Genomic DNA, 20,567 nt, shown 5'->3' with positions numbered 1-20,567 from the left:
TATTACAACAAAGTACCAGGACCTTTTCTACAATTTTACACATTTAGTTCTTGCACTTTAAGCCCAAAGCTGTCAGAGTGCTTTCATTTACTACAGCATTTCTTTATCATGTAGAAAAACTGAGACATGCTGTTAAAATTGTACTTTTTTAGTTAAACTTCTGGAAAATGGGAGTTTCAGTGGTCTCACCCACTTAAGATCACATTGGGCTCCATACAGCCCATCGTGTAAAATGAGTTTGACATCCCTGGATTAAGTGACGGATCCAGACAGATGACACACTATTCTTCTAGGTATTGCCTCACTTTGTGTTTAGATAATGACAGTTGGGCCTAAAACGTTAGCACAAAATGATCGCATAGCACAAGACAGCCATTAAATCCCCTTCCTATAGGAGTCAAAGGTTCAGGTTTTGCTTTGATTTGTCTGTCAGATGCAAATGGTTTCATTTATTAGTTTAGAAAACTGAGAATCTGACTCTAAATATGCATCATATTTCATAGCAAATAACAGAAATGAATGATCAAGAGCTCGGCTGCAATATGAGACTTGTTTTGTGGGGTCGTAAAATGGTATGAAATATGTGTATCCTCGAGGAGAAACTTGCGCATACATAATATTCAGTCGGAATGAATACATGTTTGGTGCTCCAGTGAGCATTTGTGGAGACTCGACTATGCATGTGAGATCAGCTGTGAGCATTAGGGATATATGTTCATCGCAATAAATGAAAATTTCCATCAGTGCAATGCTGTGGTTCATCCATGTGTTTTTAATTGAATACATTTAGCTTTTGTTATTTATAGAAATGAGCTACAGCATGGCCTAGTTCAGTGTAACTTAAATGCTGCACACTATGTGAGATTTGTCCATTCTATGTGTAGAAGAGAAGCCATAACCTGATATGGGTTAGTATCGAAAGCAGCTGATCTGCTGGGATTGTGGCTGAACTTGAGCTGGTGGTCTGTCTGAACTAATGCCATGCTCAATTTGCTGTTTCACAGCATTGTTTTGGAGCTTTTTTAGAATTTAAGAAATAATATCTACTTCCTACATCATGCATCAAATACAACATGTCCAGAGTTGATTTACGTAGCGAGGCTCAGAAATGTGAGCCCATGGCCTATCCCATGACTCTATGGGACATTAAAGTCTGCAAGAACTCACAAACAAGTGCCGATGGCTTACCATGAATACACTCTATCTAACTCTGATTCACTAACAGAATTTGCATGACAGCTGATTGTAAATCACTGGGTGCCGCTGAAACTCTTGCAAGGGTCGGCTGCTGATTTGTACTTGTCAAAGTTAATATGGGTGCTGGAGAATGAGAAGACTGGCAGCTGCTTGCATCATTAAAACAGTTTTTTTTTGTTTTTGTTTTTTTAAAAAGCTAAAAAGTTCAGCCCAAGTTTGATTAGCTGCCCCTGACTGGAACATGTGTGCGCTTTTAAATTTAAATATCTTATTATGCATAAAGTTTGACAATCCATTGTTATTCACATTAGCATTCAAGGTCTAGCTTGACAAAGGGTCTTAGGTTGACAAGGGTGAGAACCTTTACAAGGTGGAGTATGGCAGCGATGCTATTTTAGGATATTGCGTCAGAAAACAGAGAGGCAGTGTGTTTGCGTGCATGTGTGTGTGTCAGAGTGTGTCAGCTTATTAACAAGGGCAAGGAAAGACAAAGAGAGCTGGTTACTTTTTTCCCTGGAGGCACGAGGTTCTGGTTGGTTTTGAGGATGTGTGTCAGAGCCTTCTTGATGTTTTTCTCCTTCATGCTGGACAGCACAGCAGGAGGCAGAAACAGTGACAAACCCCACTCTTTTCTGTTGAGAGAAGATTGATTTCAGCATAAAGCAGCCCTTAGAAAAAAAAAAAATCCTTCCACAGTGGTTAAAAAACAGCTACAAATTGGGAGACAAGCTGTTAGTAACAACAAAACAATGAATTGACTTTCAGGTGGACAGCTTTGTCAAAGGGGAAAGTGTTTCCTCAACAGGACCTTAAAAATGTGAGAGAGCTATCTGCGCTGAGACCCTAATATTTACAGTGCTTTACTCAGTGCTGGAGGACAAGTTAAATAAGGGCAGCCAGGCGGATTCCCTTACTTACACTGGGACTGCACAGGAACAGATGTGTCAACATTATATTGCCATATAAAAGTACAATAACAACATTTTCTTGTAACTCTCAATTGATTAAAAAACAAACAAACATCCTGACTGTTTGCTAAAGTCATGCTTCTTCTAAAGGAGACCGGTCATGCTCATTTACAACTCTATTTTTTTGTACTTAGACTCTACAAGGGTAGCTTTGCATATTTCATAATTCGAAGTACTCTTCATTTTCCTCATACTGAGACACTGTCTCCTGTTTTAGCTCCTCTCCCTTTAATAATAATAATAATAATAATAATAATAATGGATTGGATTTATATGGCGCTTTTCAAGGCACCCAAAGCGCTTTACAATGCCACTATTCATTCACTCTCACATTCACACACTGGTGGCCTTTAAGGCCACCCTGCCTCTAACCCAGGTTTCTCTTAATTGGCTTCCTAATTGATGGGTGGGGCTTCCTTAAAACATTCATATTAGGGATATCCACACTGAGTGACATTAAATAAAGTGTGAAACAGAGTGAAAGGGCATATAAAATCCAGCTGCAACCTGACTTCAGCCCATTTGGGCAATATGATGATGTTATTATTTAATCCTTTGGCCATCTTTATTATGAGCATCCACCACTAAAAATAACGGTTTAACTGTTGTCAAAAAACAGGAAATTTACCATTTAAAAAGGTGTCTTTAGTGTTAAAATTTGTCTACGTGGGTAGTAGTTACAGTAGTTACTCCATGTAACCCCGCCTCTTCGAGTACTGAGCACTGATTTCTTTTACCTTTGCTTGTGTCGGGTGACTAAACTTTATTCTATCGTGGTTCCTTTGGCACTCCTTACCTGTGCCTCTGGATGCATCATCATCCTACTATTACAATGTATGTATGTATAATCGTTCCCAGACCTCCCAGAACTGGCTCAATCTTGATTAAACTTGGCCTAAAAACTACTTTGGGTACCAAGATTCATAAATGGTAAATGGCATGTATTTGTATAGCGCTTTACTAGTCCCTAAGTACCCCAAAGCGCTTTACACAACCAGTCATTCACCCATTGATGATGGCAAGCTACATTGTAGCCACAACCACCCTGGGGCGCACTGACAGAGGCGAGGCTGCCGGACACTGGCGCCACCAGGCCCTCTGACCACCACCAGTAGGCAATAGGTGAATGTCTTGCCCAAGGACACAACGACCGAGACTGTCCAAGCCAGGGCTCGAACCAGCAACCTTCCGATTACAAGGCGAACTCCCAACTCTTGAGCCACGATCGCCCCATAACATCAACATGGTGATTGATTAAAGTATTTATTTCACATAAAAAGTAACTGTTTCTGTTTATCTGTATTTGGATATAGAAGTTGCATGATTAAAGCAGGTTCAAGAATCTATGTCATTTTCAGGCATGCATTTAGCAGTAATTTAGTAGTAATTAAGCTCTTAAGGTTTTATGGGTAGCTCATGCAACAGAAAAGATATCTATAACAATCAACATAAATAGCTGACACTATTGGTTGTACCACATACACAATGGGGTATGACTACTATTAAGTTACATCTTCCTATTGTATTTCTAATGGGTCCAAATTGTTGGTAATTGAATAGAATTCGATTACAATTCTCAACTGTAACTGTATCAGGTTTTTACAAGATAACTTTTTTAGAGCAAAACTTGCATCAATGGTGATTATTAATGCTGATCACTTAATCACTGATGACGATTTAGAGGTGGGTTAATATCTCAACACTGAACTGCAGAATACTGAAAAAAACATAATTTAAGAAACTAGAAAATATTACCTTTTAAATTCAAGTCTCTTCAGTATAGGCGAACATTTTCTAACCCTTCACAGTGTGCTCACTGCTAGTCATATATTCATGTACAAAGATTATTCGAAAATATTTTTGTATTATTTGGAGTTTTATTTTACCCGTATCATATTCAAACTAATAATCAGCCATGAGTTGTGATGTAAGCACATCTGAGAATGCCATAAATTTTCTCAAGTTGCCATTAACAACAGTCTGACAGTGTCAGCAAACTATTCAAGGAAACATTTCTTTCTGTTATGTGATTTTTTTGTTTAGCCAGAAAGATGCATTCATCCAAGAAGGGAACAAGGGCAACGAATTCTATTATGCCAGATAAACTTTAGCAAAACCATCAGAAAACTTTTAGAAAAAAAACTCTGTTATTTATTATTAATGATGAGCTGCAGCCTGTACAAGAGTTTTACATTTACAGACATGTTAAGAGTGTCAAAAACACACTCGTACCCACAGCTGCATTTACATGCACACTTACTGGATGTATTTCAGGGAGACCTTCTGACTCTGTCTGGTTGTCATGGTGAGGATGTACATCTGCAATGCAGCCAATCGCAGCGCAGCATCATACTTGAGCTCCTGGCCAAACCGCTCTAAGACCACATCGTTACAACTCTGCAGCAAAGGAGAAAGTTACGTAAGAGTCCTTAAGTTTTTTGGGGCTTGTGAAGCGCATTTCATCTCTACAAAGAGCTATTCGAGCACCAGCGCATCCCCACTGAGCTGTAATAAGTTGTTCACAACCTCTGTGGCTAGAGATCCCTTCAAAGGGATGCGCTGTAGCTTCCAGTCCCAGATGAAGGACTCGGAAACACAAAATGGTGAACTCTGACAGAAAGAAAAAAAAAGATGATTAACTTGCCTTCTCTCAGGCTATTTCACTTGACTAATTATCAAAGGAATCCTCAGGAAGCAATTTATTATTTCAGAGGGAAGTAGTTCATACAACAGTTGATATAAAGACTTTATTTGCAAATGAGGATTTTTGTCTTGAAAGGATTAATTCTCCACAAAACTAAGTAAGTCTGTAGATCATGAAATATAATTTCCAAACCATCTGGCAGCAGAGGATTTGGATGTATTTATATTTAACAGTCGACAAGTCTCACCTCGTGCTCATGCTGCTACTGTTGCCACCGCTCACCTGAACATAGAGGTATTCAAACGCAACAGCGTCTCTCCGCAGCAGCTCCACTGGGTCCCTGGGAACAAAGCTGATTCTAAAGAAACACTTCATCTTGTCACAGCCGGGTCTCTGAGTCACCTGGGGTTGAAAAGCACAGACAAAGAAAACCGTGAACATGTGAAAACACAGTAAACAAGCTATGTGTAAGTATATGCAGAAACTCAAGTTGTTCAAAAGTTCATGTTGGATCATTACGAGCGTTGAGAGTCATCATACCAATCACTATCAGAGGTAATGTGGGGTTTTTCAGTAAGTGCAACACCCTAAATCATGTCCCGTTTTATTGCCTTTTTTTTTCTTTTACATGGGACAAAGATGAACATCATCCTTTAATTAAAAAAAAGACTTGAAGCTAGTTTGATTTAATAAGACTGGCTTCACGTCTTATTAAATAAGATCATAAACCCAAGAAGAAAAGTCTTATTGTTGTATTCATTCAAGTGAGAAGAAGGGTCATTTTTAAAAGGAGATTCAAAGGGTCAGTCACTGGTTTCTAGGCCTGTGTGACTGGGGCCTAAGGTGCTCAAATATTCTTTCAATTTCAAAGAGAAGTAGTGAAAAAGTAGGATGACACTCCAATTAAGTCTACTTCCCGGATTTTGGGAATGCACCGACGTCCTGTTATCTTAGCCTGTGTTTGTATATGTATGTAGGTATGGGTGGGCCAATCTGAAGCAAGCCTTTCACAGACATCGTCACACATACACTACTAAGATCTATATGTTCTTAAAAAAGAGTTATCATGAATCTCAGTCCTTTTGATTTTTAGTTTATTTCATCATCATAACCGAGCGAATGTTATGTTACTTTCCATATGATTCAAATGTCCTACTTATGTCACCTGTTCAAAACTTCACATTTACTAAAATTTGTATTTTCGATTAAATTTTGTTCGAGTCACTACTAAATACAGAACGTAAAAAAATGGCATTTGTGTCTATATAAAAAACTAACTCAAACTAATTCAAAGAAATGAAGTTAATAAATAGTTATATGAGAAAATAAGTTAATAATTAATAATGACTGCATGTCAGCTTAAAAGCTCAGGTTCATTTTGTGACAACCTATAGGGTAGTTAACTGGTTTTTACCAGGCTTACCATCATCATCGTCGTATTTTAAAAACTAATTAAACTAAATAAACTCTGAAAAATAACCACTTATTATGGGTGTCAAACCAGTGCAAAATCAAACTGCCAAAAAATGTGAATCTTCAAGTAAAAGTCTTAAATTTATGAATACATTTATGACCAGTGGTGAACATATATAGCATTGGCTGCAGAAACATTAGTAATGGTACAAAAGCAACGACAGCAGCAGCAGCACTGTTTTGTTTTGTATATTCATAGCCATATTAGTTGTATTTAGACCACTTTGCAACCTAAAGACATGCTTGTGCAATCCAGCAGCAGTAACCTAGAAAAACCTCACTTTGCTTGCTGTGGTTGTTCATGCATTTGCTTCCATCCTCTATTCAAGACAAAACCACAAGACTGGCATCGTCTTTTAAATATTGATCATATTTTGTAAATTATTTAATATTGCGTCGTGTAGAAAGGGCAAGAGTGTTTTTTTCTTTTAATCTATACACTTCAAGAGTTACCAGCTTCCTCAAACACACCTGTCCTCAGTAGTGACACTCGGGTGTATTACAGTATAGAGAATGGTTTTCAGACTCTCAAAGAGTCTTCAGCCATTGTGTGTGCCACGTGCAGAGCTCTTCACATCTGAACTGTGTGGCATGAATATTAATATTGTCCTCCTGTGATGAACCCTATTAGAATATACTGGGCACTGTGTATGTGTGTGTGTGTGGTTGTGTAGGTGTAATGTGAGCTGTCGCCACTCCTGTGCAAGTGCTGATAAATGACACTGGGGTCTAAATGCTGCTTGAATACTGAGCAGGAATGTGTGTGTGTGTGTGTGTGTGTCTGCCAGTTGTTGTGTGTGAAAGACAGAAAAGAAGGCAAAGAAAGTGAAAAGAACAAGGCAACATCTCCGACCTGAGTAAGCATCTCCTGTTCGTGCAGGAGAAGCAGTTTACTCTCAGAGCCTTCGGTCCTCTGTTCCAACACCAGGGAGAAGTGCTCGATGCATTTGATTGACAGCTTCTCTTGCAGGGTCAGGATAACTTCCTGAAAGAATAATAGAAAAACTCACAATAACAGATTTTAACTGTTCTTGAAAACCTTCCTCAGGATACCTTTAAAATAAAAAAGACTTTTAAGCACACTTAAAAGGGATCTATTACGGTTATTTCCAACTTAATATTTTAAGTCTAGGGTTCTACTGAAGCTTTTTATTCTTCATTGACTATCAAAAAAAAACTACTGATCTTATACTGGGACTCTCATGGGCTTCACCCATGACAGTGAAATATAAGGCATGAGGGCCATAATCGGCCAGACAAAGACAGCAGTCCAACCCACTGGATTGTATTACAAAATATGACAAAGGTGATCAAAGGTGTTCATAAATGTTGGACTTTTAATTGTGTTTTCATATGTTTTACACATACTATTGAATTTGCACTTCTTTTTCTTATATTATATTTCAGAATTTAAATGTGTTGTTAAACTTCTTCACACTGACAGAAAGAGAGGTTTCACTAATTTGGCGAGTCTGAAATATGTCTTTTTTGTTTTTATCATCCTTCCCTTCAGGACAACTATCTTCCGATTTCCTGCCTGTTTGTGAGAGTCAGCCAATCAGACAATTTAAAGCACAAGTGGGTGAGGGTTCCACTCACACCCAAAACTATGTCTTATTGAGATTACTTTCTATGACATCATACATAGCCAAAAGAAGAAAAACAGTCTTAAACTGAGTGATGAAGAAAAGTCTGTAGAAAACTCTTCAACCTTCAGTAATTCTGTTGTAGATTTATTGCCTTGCCTGGGTTTATTGTCCTGTTGCATGACCCAATTTGGCCAAGCTTTAGCTTTTGAACAGATACATATTTGACTCTAAAATACTTTGGTATACAGAGACGTTCATGGCTGACTCAGTGACTGCAAGATACCCAGGTCCTGTAGTTCCAAAACAAGCCCAAATCATCACCACTCCACCACCGTGCTTGATAGTTGGTATGAGGTGTTTGTGCTGATGTGTTATGTTTGATTTTCACCAGACATGATGCTGTGCATTATGGTAAACATCTCCATTTTGGTCTCATCTGTCCGAAGGAAATTGCTGTCGAAGTCTTGTGCATGGTGAATCATTGCAAGGCCTGACTCTGGAGTGAATATATAGAAGTGCTCATACTTGGTGATGATTAGCATCTAATCAGCAACACTTATGCTGCTAATTACCCTCTTAATTCCTTAACATATTCTGCACTGGATTACAATATAAGCATATCTAAGTGTTTAAGTAGGTCATGACTACAGTTCCATGCGGGGAAGATATGATGGCATTACGCCTGAATTTTATGCAAAACTGTTATTTTTCCTGTGTTTGTAACATAAACTAAATGACAGAAGCAACAAAGTTGTGTGGAGTGCAGGATAACTTATTCTGTTGGTAACTTTATATAAAAAGGTCAAAGCATGTTTTAGTAAGTAAGGTGTCTTGCTTCCAGCAGGCCTGTCACTCATCTGATTGCTGCTTGCTTTTGGAGCTTTGGTAGTAACACATTTGCATGAGGTGTACCTCAACAGCAGCAGTTCAAACAGTAGCAGTGTGCAGCGATCAAATAGGTGAGCTCAGGTTAAAAACAAATGTAGCAGCTATGACTGAGTTCATCAAAGAATCGTCCACTTTGACCAGGTGCAGCACCTCATTCTGATCCCGAAAATCTCATCTTTAGTCAGTAAATGCTATCTCCTATTCACTGTATACCCCAACTTGATCATTTGGCATCACCTGGCAGCTTTATTCTACTGGTCATTTCTGTCCCACCCACTGGAGAGCGGTGAGTAAGAAAGATAAAAGGCAATTTCTGTCCAGGTTAGGATGACATCCTTTGCTATGAGGTTGAGAAAAAAGAAAGTCATTATGCCTCTTGCTTTCTGAATTCGCTCTGGGAGTTTCAGAGGATCATAGCTGAATAAGAATTAACAAGTCAAAAAATGAGAATACACTCTTTGTCGCCTTGACTGAATAACTAAAGAGCTCAAACAAATGGAAGTGAATTTCACGGTCCGCGCATGTGTTAAGACTCACTAATTTGGACTCTTGATAACATCCCCCTACTGTAATTACAAATGCAGCAGAAGCTGCTTATTTCATGACGTAAGCCTTAAGTTGTTGCACACACATACCTTGATGGAGGTACTACTGTCAAAGCGAAAGGACTTTGTCTGCCCGTTCTCCAGGTAGACCTTTAGGACATTTGGCATGAACAGAAGAGAGTTGTCCTTCATCGGGTTCTGCAAAGGAGGTACAGGATTAGTCTTTTCATTCTGTGCACGTGCCGTGGGTTCAATACATGGAAGGAATTCATAAAAATGCCATGTCGTAACTCATTTATGTGACTGTCTTACATCCATTGAAATCGCTGTCTAAAGTGGAAACCAGCTGGCATTGCCTATATAGGTCATACAAGCTTGTGTGTATGCGCGAGTGCGTGTGTTTGTGTGGTAGAACTGACCGGAACCTGGCCGTTTATAATGACCTCCTCAGCAAAGCGTACTTTGACCGGATTGGACTTGAGCATGGCTTTTTTGGCTGCACTGATGAACGCTGATTTAGGGGACTAGGAGGCAAGCGTCCAAAGAGTGATAGAGAGAAAGCAAGCAAGAGAGGAGAGGAAGGGAAGAAAGAGACAAACAGATGGAGAGAAAGAGATAAACAGGAAAATCGATGTTCAAACAAACAAACAAAAAACTGTTTTCAGTCCCAGTTTATGGACTATAAGAGCTATGTTTGACTCTTTCTTCCCCCCCAAAATCAATCAAAAACAGCACTTTTACAGCAGACTCTTCATACTTTATTTAGCAGAAATGCAACCCAGGAGGAAATTCTGAAGTGTTAGGAAATACAGGATCATCACTTCCACTCCTTTAAACGATTAAACTTAAACTCCTTTGTTCGTGACGGTAACAAATGCCATGAAAACACTGACATCATAACCTTTCTGTTGCATTCCACCTAGAGCACATTTCCTCCAGTGGAAGGAGGAGGACATGTTTTCTTTAAAGAGAAAGAAATGGTGCAGCTGTTAGGAGCTATTTTCAGGGGGGGATTGATACACAGAACACTGACTTTGTGGAGTGACTCAACATAAAACAGGCTTTACAGAAGCTTTGTTATTAATCTTGGAAAAAACAGAGAACTAATAGCTGATGGTGTTGTTATTCAAATGCCCTTGTTAACCAGAGTATTTACAGGACTTTTTCTCTATAGTGGCTGAAAGCTGAAGTTTATTCTTGCCATTAGTTAGTGGAATTAAAAAACTATGGGCCAGATTTACTGTTTTAAAAAAGTTGCACTATTTTCTAAACCCAGGTGCAGTCCCAGCACACCAAAAAAACAAAAAAAACAAAACAAACAAAAACCCCCCCACGTTAAATAGCAGTAAATTATTCTCTAAATGATTTAGATCATGAGAGAGAAACTCCCAGAAATACACATAGAAGAAGGTAAGTTGCAAAAATCTCTCACAAAAATTTGATTTTCTTCCACAAGTCTCACTTTTATTTCCTCTTGGAAGACTCCTGAACTTTATAGGCCTACTTAACTGCTAGCTTGTAAGCTGTTAGCTAGCAGAGCGACTCCTCTTCTCTACTTGGTTATAAAATACTACCATTTTGTCAATGCTAGTGACACTTTAGACAACTAAAAACACATCTTTTTAGAATTGCATTTTGTTAACTTTTGTCTGTTTTTGTTTTATACTCTGTCATTCCTTGTGAAGCACTTTGTGATCTTTTTATCTAGAAAGGTGCTATATAAACAACATTTTACTTACTTACTTTTTTCAATTAAAACTCCTAGAAATACATGCGCAACAGGGTGAGTTGCAAAAATCTCCCACCTTTTACACACAACTCTCTTTGTAAACACCAGCAACATTTTTTAATGCCAAAGCCCAGTTTGTGCTGGTGCAAGACATTTGTAAATGTGGCCCTAAGCAATCACAGACAAATGGGATGACTCCATTTTCTGATTATGCTGAGGTAATACACTGGAAACCTCTACTGTTAAAGACAAGGTTTGACTGACCTGGGGCCAGAAGAAAAAAGCACATCAGGCTAGTTCGCTTGTCATTCCTGTTTGAGTCAGTGATGCTGTTTCTACCAATGACAATTAAAATAAATTGCTTTAAAGGGAACAAAGCCCTTCTGGAAAAAGTCTAGAAGGCGGTAGTCAGTACTTGAGCCATGCTAATTTCTTTATAGTTTGCTTCCAACAACTAAAGTGGTCTTGGGCAATAGTTCTCCAGGCTTTCTCAAAGTCTATCAAAGTTTGTCTTTGGACATTTTCAGAGGAATGTTTTTCTTGATTTGCTTTTAAGCTACGTAACACTGACCTAAGAATCACTGAAGAAACACTTAACTCAAAGTATGAAGCAATGCTGTGTCTACATGTAACAGACAACTTGCCAGAAACAGCATATCTGGGTGTCCTAAAAGAATTCAGGGTGTGTTAAAGAAGAAAGTTGCTCATACCAAATAGTGACTTTGTAACTCGTTAGACAAAAACTATACTTGCATTCATGACAGCACATGTTTGAATAAACTGGTGCAGGATCATTCAGTCTCAAAAATTTTATGGTACAAAGTTTGATTATATATAATGTATGCTGTGAACTTTTAGCTTCATATATCAGATAGTTTCCATGATATATTCTTTTGGAAAAAATGGTCAGAATCTGTGATGGTAGAATCTTTTGTTTCTGTAATACAACTTGTTATATTTGCTCAATTCATGAACTCCAAGCATGAAAGTTGAACCACGCATTTTTTTTCTTTCATATTTTAACCAGCTGATGCGTGAACATTTTTATCTATCTGTTTCAACTTACATTTTCTGACTCATTTTGTTGGTAAGAAAGAAAGAATTTTCAGGCTTTTATGTTTTATATTCACTGCTTATATTCGTATTTAAGCAGTGCCTCAGATTTCAATGTGCAAAAAAGAAGAAAAAATCCTGAAAGTGTGTTACCGGACCATTCTTCAAAAATATCGTAAAAAGTATAAAGATTTTCTACCATGAAATTTGTATGCACATTAGAGACAGAAGGTTTGGTTGATTTGAGACAGAATGACCCTGCATCAAAAGAAATGATGGGTGGCTCAAGACTTTTGCACAGTATTGCCCATTTTAGGCATTTTTCTGCATTCATTCCAATTAATTGAAGACTATCTTCTGAACACCCTCTTCTATGCCCTTGGCTGAATTGTAGCCAATTTTGGTAAAATTGGATGAATAAGAAATAGAATGGCTCTCTTAATTTGGCTCTGCACACACACAGTGGGCAGCAGAGAGACCTTCATGGGGAAAAGAGCCAATAACAGCCAATCTTCTCTCCCGGTACCATCCAACATTGCGTTGTTTTGCATAGCAACAACACATCTGAATCAGGAACACACTAAAGTAGCACTTAAATTACTCATAATCATACTGTAATGGGTGTTTATAATTATATACAGGAGCTGGTTTCACTGTGTTGTTGTTTCACTGTTGATTTTGGTCTCTTTATGTAATTTGTTGTCAGCAATAAAAATATTGTATATCACTATCACCTTATTGTTTAAACGCAGGTGAGTTTTAGAGGCCTGCAGAAGGATGTCTTGTGTGATTTTAAATGTTTTTTTTATTTGGTTGAACAAAGTAAACAAAAAGTCCTTCAAAAATAAAATGCAGAAACCACATTTCATGTTCTACTATTACATATACAGTGTATATATGTATATATATATATATATAGTATATATATATATATATATATATATATATATATATATATATATATATATATGAAAACAATAAAAAAATTTAACACATGATAAAGTAACACATTTTTAAAATACGAATGGATGGAAAAAGTGGTTTGTGTATGTGTCACCAAAAAAAGAACATTTTTCTAGATTTATAAATCATCCCAACACATTTTGACAAATGTATCTGTATATATTGCGAGATCTACTCACAGGATAAGGTTGGACAACAGTCAACATGATGGATTCTTTGCAGCTCCTGGAACAAGAAGACAGAAAACCGTAAAGTCATCAAAATCATGAAAAAAGAAATAAACACCAACAAAAACCCAATGATTCCACTCAACAATAACGGCAAATAAACAACAGGATCTTGATTAGCCTGGGTGAAATGGAATTGAACGCCTCGGGCAAACACTGCTTACAACAGACACAGTTAAAACCAAAAGCACACAGGCACTCATTACTTTCCCCATTTAATTACAAAAAAAGGGGGTTGTACTTCCTGTGAAGTGAAACACGATTTGTTTCGTTGCGCACTGTTTTCAATGAAAGAGCAAAAGGATTCTCATTTTTCTTGTTATTTATTCAGAATATGTTGGGGTGACAAGCAGAACTGAGTTAACTAACTACTGAGCAGGCGAGTGGAAAGCATCGCTAACACTTGGAAAGAAACTTCATAATTTTAAAAGCAAATGAATGATAATGACTTTCGTTTCACCAATGTTGTTGTGTTTTTGTAATTAACTTTTTAGTTTTTTCAACCTGCCATTTAAAGGGACCCTAAACACTTTACCTGGAGCTTATTTATCTTTTTGTTTCAATTATTTTTTTTGGGCAATCTAGTGCACAGATTGTTGCTCAATGTGACATTATGTTACGCTACTCTGTGTGACTCTGTCACATGTCTGCAGTATAAATTCTCCCATACTGTACTCACTTTATCCAACAATGTGATCTATCTATCTGTCTATGTACATATTGACATAAAACTGCACATTTGTTGACTGCACATCCATACCTCCATCTATACACTGGATTGAAATTTGGTGACTGTGGAGGCCATTTGAGTTTAATTAACTTGTTATCAGATACCAGTTTGAGATGATCTGACTTTGTGACTGGTTTTTCCGAACTGGTGGTTAACCAATGACCAGTGGCAACAGGCAGTGGGTCCAATGGGTCATTGCCGAGACACAATCCAGCATATGGCTGAGCAATTCAGACACATTGCACCCAGTACAGATTTCAGTTTATCTTAGCGACACTCGGGGCCGGTTGTCTTCTGCTGCGTAGCCCATCTGCTTCAAGTTCAACATGGTTTTAGTTCCAGAGCTGGAGTACCGTCCTCTGTCAGCTCAAAGCAGCTGGCCATATCCAGTGAGCTACAGAACTGTGGCTCACTGGATATTTAATCTTTTTTGGAGCTATTTTCTGTACAAAGTGGCTGGTGAGACTATATACACTGTTACCCTGGTTGATGCTCATATAAATTATTCAAAAAACATGAGCAATTTTTCAAACAGCAAGTCCCACATCGCAAAAAGTCATCCCAGTCTACTCTAAACACTGGTTTCAGACAGTATTTTCTACTTGTGTATCTGTGTGATGTCAAATAGAGAAGTCATCCAATGAAAACCGCTCTAACTTTGGGCTCAACAGCCCCACCCACTGGCTGTTCAGACTTGTCATTTAAGAGGGGCGGCCAATCAGAAAAAGCAAGGGAAAGCAGCAGTGGATAAAGTGTCAGGGGGGAAAGTGTTCTCTAAATGTTATTTTTCACCAATCTGGATTTTGTATCTACCTGACGAGATCGATGACTCGTTCTCTAGGAGCCGAACTGACGGGTTCGTCGTTTATCATGATGATCTCATCACCTGGCAGCAGCTTCCCCTCTGATGGACCACCTACCAATATACAAACACATGCAAACAAGCAACAGCTGATCAAAGCGCTCCATGAAAGCAGCAGGCAGACAGATGTCGTCTAGCCAGCCAAAGATTACCTGCAAATAAAATCAAGAGTAATTACAGCTAAATTGACAAGGCGAATGAGTGTGTGTGTGATTTTTGCAGATGCGAAATATGCAGCTAATTTGCAAATACTTTGTTGTTTGTGCTCGTCTAGACACGTGTAATAGGTGTAAGCATTAATCTACTCTCTGCTAGTACATGCGTTTCCTTCCTTGGCCAACCATTGTAAATAGAATATTCATCAGTTCAATTGTCTGCTTAGGATTCAGCACTGATTGATTATTGAGATGCCTAATCACTGTCTGCGTCCGTGCAGCCAATGGAGCTGACACTTAATAAAGGTTTGTGAACTGTTTGTTTGGCAGCAATGTGGCAACCTGCCAGTCAAATCAAAGTTTTAGTGGAAAATAGACTTCCAAACATGAATTTGTGTTCATGCTTTTTCTTGCCTGTGGCTGCTTACTTGAGGCAAACACAGCCCAACAGAGCGCACGGTTTCCTTCAGCAGCAGCTATTTGATGTGCTGATCAGAACCAATCAGATGGGGAGAAAGAACTAACAAAATAAGTCAATCTGCACACTCTCAGACGACTACACTAGCTTAGCTGGAGGGCTCATTTTCCTACTTTGTTTCTAAGTTATATTATTGGCTTTCTTATCAAATCTTAGCAGAGGTAGATTTGCTTTCAGTAAGTAGTGACTCTGAGGACTACTCTCCTGCCTTTCCATCACTGGACTTCTGACTTTGCACTGGGAATGAAGTTTTTGTTGCTCTAAATGCTTTATTGTGATTTTATTTTTATATTCTTATTTATTATAATATTAAATCAATTATTTAGACCACTTTAAGCTGAGACAAGTGGTAAAATCCAATCAAAACTGACTCAAATATTCCAAAATAAAAAGACATATCGTATTGTCTCTGATTATTTGACAGGCATGCCGAAAAAGTGAGAGAGAGTCAAAACTCCCACACGGAATAAAGCTGTACTTGTATAGTAGAGGTGTATCACTGACTACTGTGTTAGGGGTAGGCAAGTGTACAGTTAGTTTGCAACTAAATAAAATTATAACAGTTGCCCAAATGAATAAATAAAAGTATTCATTTTAAAGATTGTTAGTTTAAGCCAATCTTGACACCCACCTGGTGTAACAGAGCGGACTACCACCGGTTTCTCACTGCCTGCCACAAAGCCGAAGCCCAGGACAGGGTCCCGTCTCATCTCCACCAGACGAGGGGCAGGAGGGACCCCATCTAGGTGGACCTCCTCCAGGGAGCTGCTCTGCGATACTTGGCTAGAAAATACAGAGCAGAAGGAAATTCAAGTACAATTCCAACACTAATAAACAGTTTTCTGATTGATGTATAGTACTGTGCAAGTGATCTTGAGCAATAGTTCTCCAGGCTTTCTGAAGGTCTTTCAGAGTTTTTCTTTGGACTTTCCAACTCACTATTCCCATTTCCCAATTCGTTCCCATTTCTTCAGTTTAATCTATAAACATGTCAAAAGCAACGCAGTTTGACAGACATAAAATACTATTTTTATATCTACAAAAGTATTTTCAAAGAGCTATTTACTGAAACTTGGTATATGTCTGCATGGTGCAAAAGTTAAAAAGCGCCCTAAAAACTGAAATTTTATCTTAAAGGAAGACGCTATGGTCTGATTGTTGGAGTTTTCTCTCTCTTACCTTACCATTTAAAGCACCTTGAGGTGACAGTTGTTGTGATTTGGTGCTATATACAGTAAATAAAAGTGAACTAAACTGAATTATAGCAGACATACAGCTGCTGGCTGGTTTTCAGCCTGATTTAAAGGCTGAGAAGCAAAAAATTCAATTGAGTCAAGGCTCATGGGTACTGTATTTTAGCACTAAGTGCTATTATGACATAATAAACATTACTTCTAAATTTTCTAACAGTTAGAAGCCATGGTCAGTGCCAGGGGCGCCACCAGGGTGGGGCTGGAGGGGGCACTGGCCATCCCCCAATATTTGCCCCCCCCCCCCGGCAAGACTATACCAAAACCACTAAATAGTTGGTTTTGAAACACACGAAGGTCTCTGTGTGCTGTTTGAAGCTTCAAAAGTCTTATTTCCACTGAAAGCACTACTGATCTAAGTGATTCATAGCATTTGTTTGCCATGTTATTTATAGTTATTTGATCCGTATCAGGTTGCAGAAAAGCTTGTTTGTTCTTAACATTTACTCCATTCTCAGAGAGTGAATCTTTGGCTTCTTCTGGTCAGCTCTGCTGAGAATCATTAAAGCATGGTTGGGACCTTCAATCAATCAATCAATCAATCAATCAATCAATCAATCAAAATAGATTATTATGGGTTTCAAAATCTTATTTGGTTTTCATATGTACTTTTCTCAGTGATATGAATTTATATTAATAGCAGGAAATCAACTAGGCATATATTTTTTCTTTCTCTCTTTCTTGACATATTTTTCAAGTAACCTATATTTGACAACAACATAATAAAACTGGAAATTCTGTTTTTGGTGTGCCACCCCAATATTTTTAGTGGCCTCCATCCAGGCACCCTATGGAAAAATTCTAGAGCTGCCCTTGGTCATTGCATGAGATAATAGAATAGAGCATTTATTCAAGAGACTCCAGTTAATTCTATGTTCAGCATTATTAGAAATTCCATGTAAAAAAAAGCGATGGGGAAATTGTTCTGCTACCCACGAAGCTGCCTGCTTTGCAATTATATTGAGTAAATAAAGGAAGGTTACCGTTTGTTGTTTGGGTGTAAAAAGATTGGATGGGATTATGTAAATCTACCCCACAAAAAACACAAGCTTAGAAATATCATTTTGTATAATATAATTTTCAATATCTCAAATTTAATTACACTATTTAAAAAGGCAAAAAAAAAAAATAAAGGACGCCTTTCCTTTAACTTTGGCTTTAATTCACTTTCAGTTCAGACAATTTGCTGACCTACTTATGACGAGTGACATAAAATAAGTTGCCAAATAGTTTCTCTTCTCGATGACATAATGGGCACAATGACTATTACAGGGATCAAATCTGTCCCGCAGGATAAAGAAGGTTTTCTAGGAGAAATATGACTAAATGCACATTAGAATTCAATCACTAAATTTCAGTTGTACAGAAGAAATCATTTTAGCTGAGACAGAGATCCTTAAACTTGGAATGAATGATATGAGCTGTGCAGTCAGCTGGTCATAAATCAGTGCTCTGGCTCAGGTTTCAAACATTTTATGCTTAAAAGCCACTTATAGAAGAGAGTACAGGTCTTCTGTTCACTTACTCGCTCAGATTTGCAGTCTGGAGGCAATTTGTCTTTTGAAGCTGTATAAAAGTCTGCAGGCTGTTCAGGATAAGAACAGTTGGCAGATTTCTTTCATAGATGACCTAAGCCTTCCTGAATCCTTCTGAGGAGTGGGAAACACCAGTTTCAAACTAACATAAGCAACAGGGACACACGGATACAGCTCAAGAGATAACTGAGGTGGAAAACTGTTTGGAAGTAAGGAAATATAAGTGTTGCAAAGAAGGGATCAAATGTATCTTTCTTTGTTTTATTTTGAAGCAACAATAACTAATGTGGTTAGTAGATGGTTGTGACCACACATACACAGACTAGCATTACAAAAACACACTTTTAAGCTATTTATATTTTTTGTAAATGTAAATTTCATCTGTTGCGTGACTTTTATAATTATAGCATCTGTAAGCGATTCCAATCAGTAATGAGATAGCATAAAAATTTCTTTAACACAGTGCATGTTAGCTTTCTATTGCTAACAATGACATCCAGGAGATATTAAAGGAACAAATTGAACCGATGTCAGTTCAGCTTCTATTTTGGGATCTTTCAACCGTGCCAAGACATCTAGAAAAGGCAGCAGGCCAATGGGTATTTAACATCAAAACATTTGCTAGGAAGATAATAAAATACTAGCTTTTACTCACCAAAACTAGCATACAAACTTCTTAGACTGTCTGCTCCACATATAAAGCATGTTTTTCACTGGATAATTCTATTAAAAATGCTCTTAAAATATGCCAACAACACAATCTCAATGGAGCGGTCCAGTTCAATGAGTTAATTAGGCAGAAACACCCTGGATTTTAAGCCATAAGAAAATCCCAACAAATGAGTTATACAAAAATGTGGCCATTAGGTTTAGTTTTTCAGTACTGGAAGTGAGTACTTAGTCATACCCTTACTCCTTTCTCACATTTACTGTGAAATAAAAGGATTTAATTCTCTCCAAAAAGCTTGAAAATGGAAACAACCAGAAAAAAAAGAAAAATTATTAAGAAACTTGCCCTGTGTGTTTAGCAGCAGTCAGCAGCCACGTGCCCCCCAGGACCAACACTACTTCTAAGAAGGGCTTTAGTGCATGTTTTGGCGCTTGGAGAGGAATCCAGTGGAAGCACGAGAACATGCAAATAGAAACACCCTGCAGCAGCCAGATCTTCTTGCTGTGAATCAATAGTTCTCTGCTGTTGGCGGCTATATGCGGTCACCTCTATTAAATATAGGTTAATATTAAATTTTTCACATCGCCATTTTCTTTGTCTTATTGCAAGTCATTGCACTCGGGGTGAAAGCACCACTAAAATGTAAATGTACTGTATTAAATTACTTCTTGCCCGCTGAACCTCAGACGTCTGTCTCAGCTGAGACACTGAGAATACAGACTGCCTGTTAATTAAGAGCTGATACACACTTTCAGTGGGGTTAACTCATTCTCTCTGTCTCTATCCTAGCTTCCTTTCTCTTTTGCAGCTTAAAAGGCTCCCTTGGCAGCTGCTGCTTCCTGTCTGCACATAAAGTCCAGTACAGGGTGTCTATTGTTGCCTGGCCAGCATCCATCCCATTGTTCAGTGCCTACAATCCATACAGTAGATCATATGAAATTTCTGCCTCGTGTATACTGACATTTATGTGCAACTATATGAATACTCACAAAAATAATTTCTTTTACTGTCTCAGGTGGTTTGAGACTTTTATTTAGGAACCAGTGAAATATATCTATTTATTATAGTATATCTACAGCTTTGCCTAAATCTGCTCAGAGGATGAAACACGTTCCAAGCATCCACAGTATACCTTCATCTCTGACCAATCAATCTGAATCTCTGCCCCACTTCTTTTATGCCATTTATTCCACATTCTCATTCCCTAGCCCATTATCACATTGATCTCTATTGTACATTAGGCACAGAAATCTCAGAGTAAATCTGTCCGTGAAAGAGCATGTTCCAATCTGCAATGCCGGTTCATATTCCCCGTCAGGATCGGTGGGATTTAATCCCGCAGAAGGAAAGACGAGGGCATCACGGGGTCAAGGGAAAGCTGGAAACAAAAGGTCAGATCCTGGTAATGTTTCTGAAATTCCAGGTTCTTTCCTTACTGGGGCGGTAGCCATTACTGAGGTTTCTACCACTAGGCCTCAGCCTAGTGTGACACATGGTAATAGATGCTAGAGAAATAACTGAACGATTGAGCAAAAATAAAAAATAAAAAAATTTACGAAGTTTATTAAAAAACAAAACACGATTCCTGGAAGTAATGGTTGGCTCTCTTCC

At 38.1% G+C, this 20,567-nt stretch overlaps 1 protein-coding gene across 1 annotated transcript in view; it reads right to left on the bottom strand.

Moving 5' to 3' along the window:
* LOC120737561 (FERM and PDZ domain-containing protein 4-like) overlaps positions 1–20,567 on the bottom strand; it is a 63,276-nt gene that overhangs the window by 10,017 nt on the left and 32,692 nt on the right. The window contains exons 3-11 of the mRNA XM_040038348.1: positions 16,133–16,284; positions 14,820–14,922; positions 13,229–13,274; positions 9,724–9,828; positions 9,395–9,502; positions 7,136–7,267; positions 5,092–5,211; positions 4,426–4,562; positions 1,703–1,829 (exon numbers count right to left, since the gene is read on the bottom strand). Coding sequence (XP_039894282.1) covers positions 1,703–1,829; positions 4,426–4,562; positions 5,092–5,211; positions 7,136–7,267; positions 9,395–9,502; positions 9,724–9,828; positions 13,229–13,274; positions 14,820–14,922; positions 16,133–16,284 — 1,030 coding nt within the window. The remainder of the gene's footprint in view (positions 1–1,702; positions 1,830–4,425; positions 4,563–5,091; positions 5,212–7,135; positions 7,268–9,394; positions 9,503–9,723; positions 9,829–13,228; positions 13,275–14,819; positions 14,923–16,132; positions 16,285–20,567) is intronic.

This window comes from Simochromis diagramma, unplaced genomic scaffold (genome assembly GCF_900408965.1).
Source record: "Simochromis diagramma unplaced genomic scaffold, fSimDia1.1 OVJJ01000413.1, whole genome shotgun sequence".
Taxonomy (NCBI): Eukaryota; Metazoa; Chordata; class Actinopteri; order Cichliformes; family Cichlidae; genus Simochromis; species Simochromis diagramma.
Note: the sequence above shows the minus strand (reverse complement) of the source record. Positions and strands in the feature narration are given on the sequence as shown.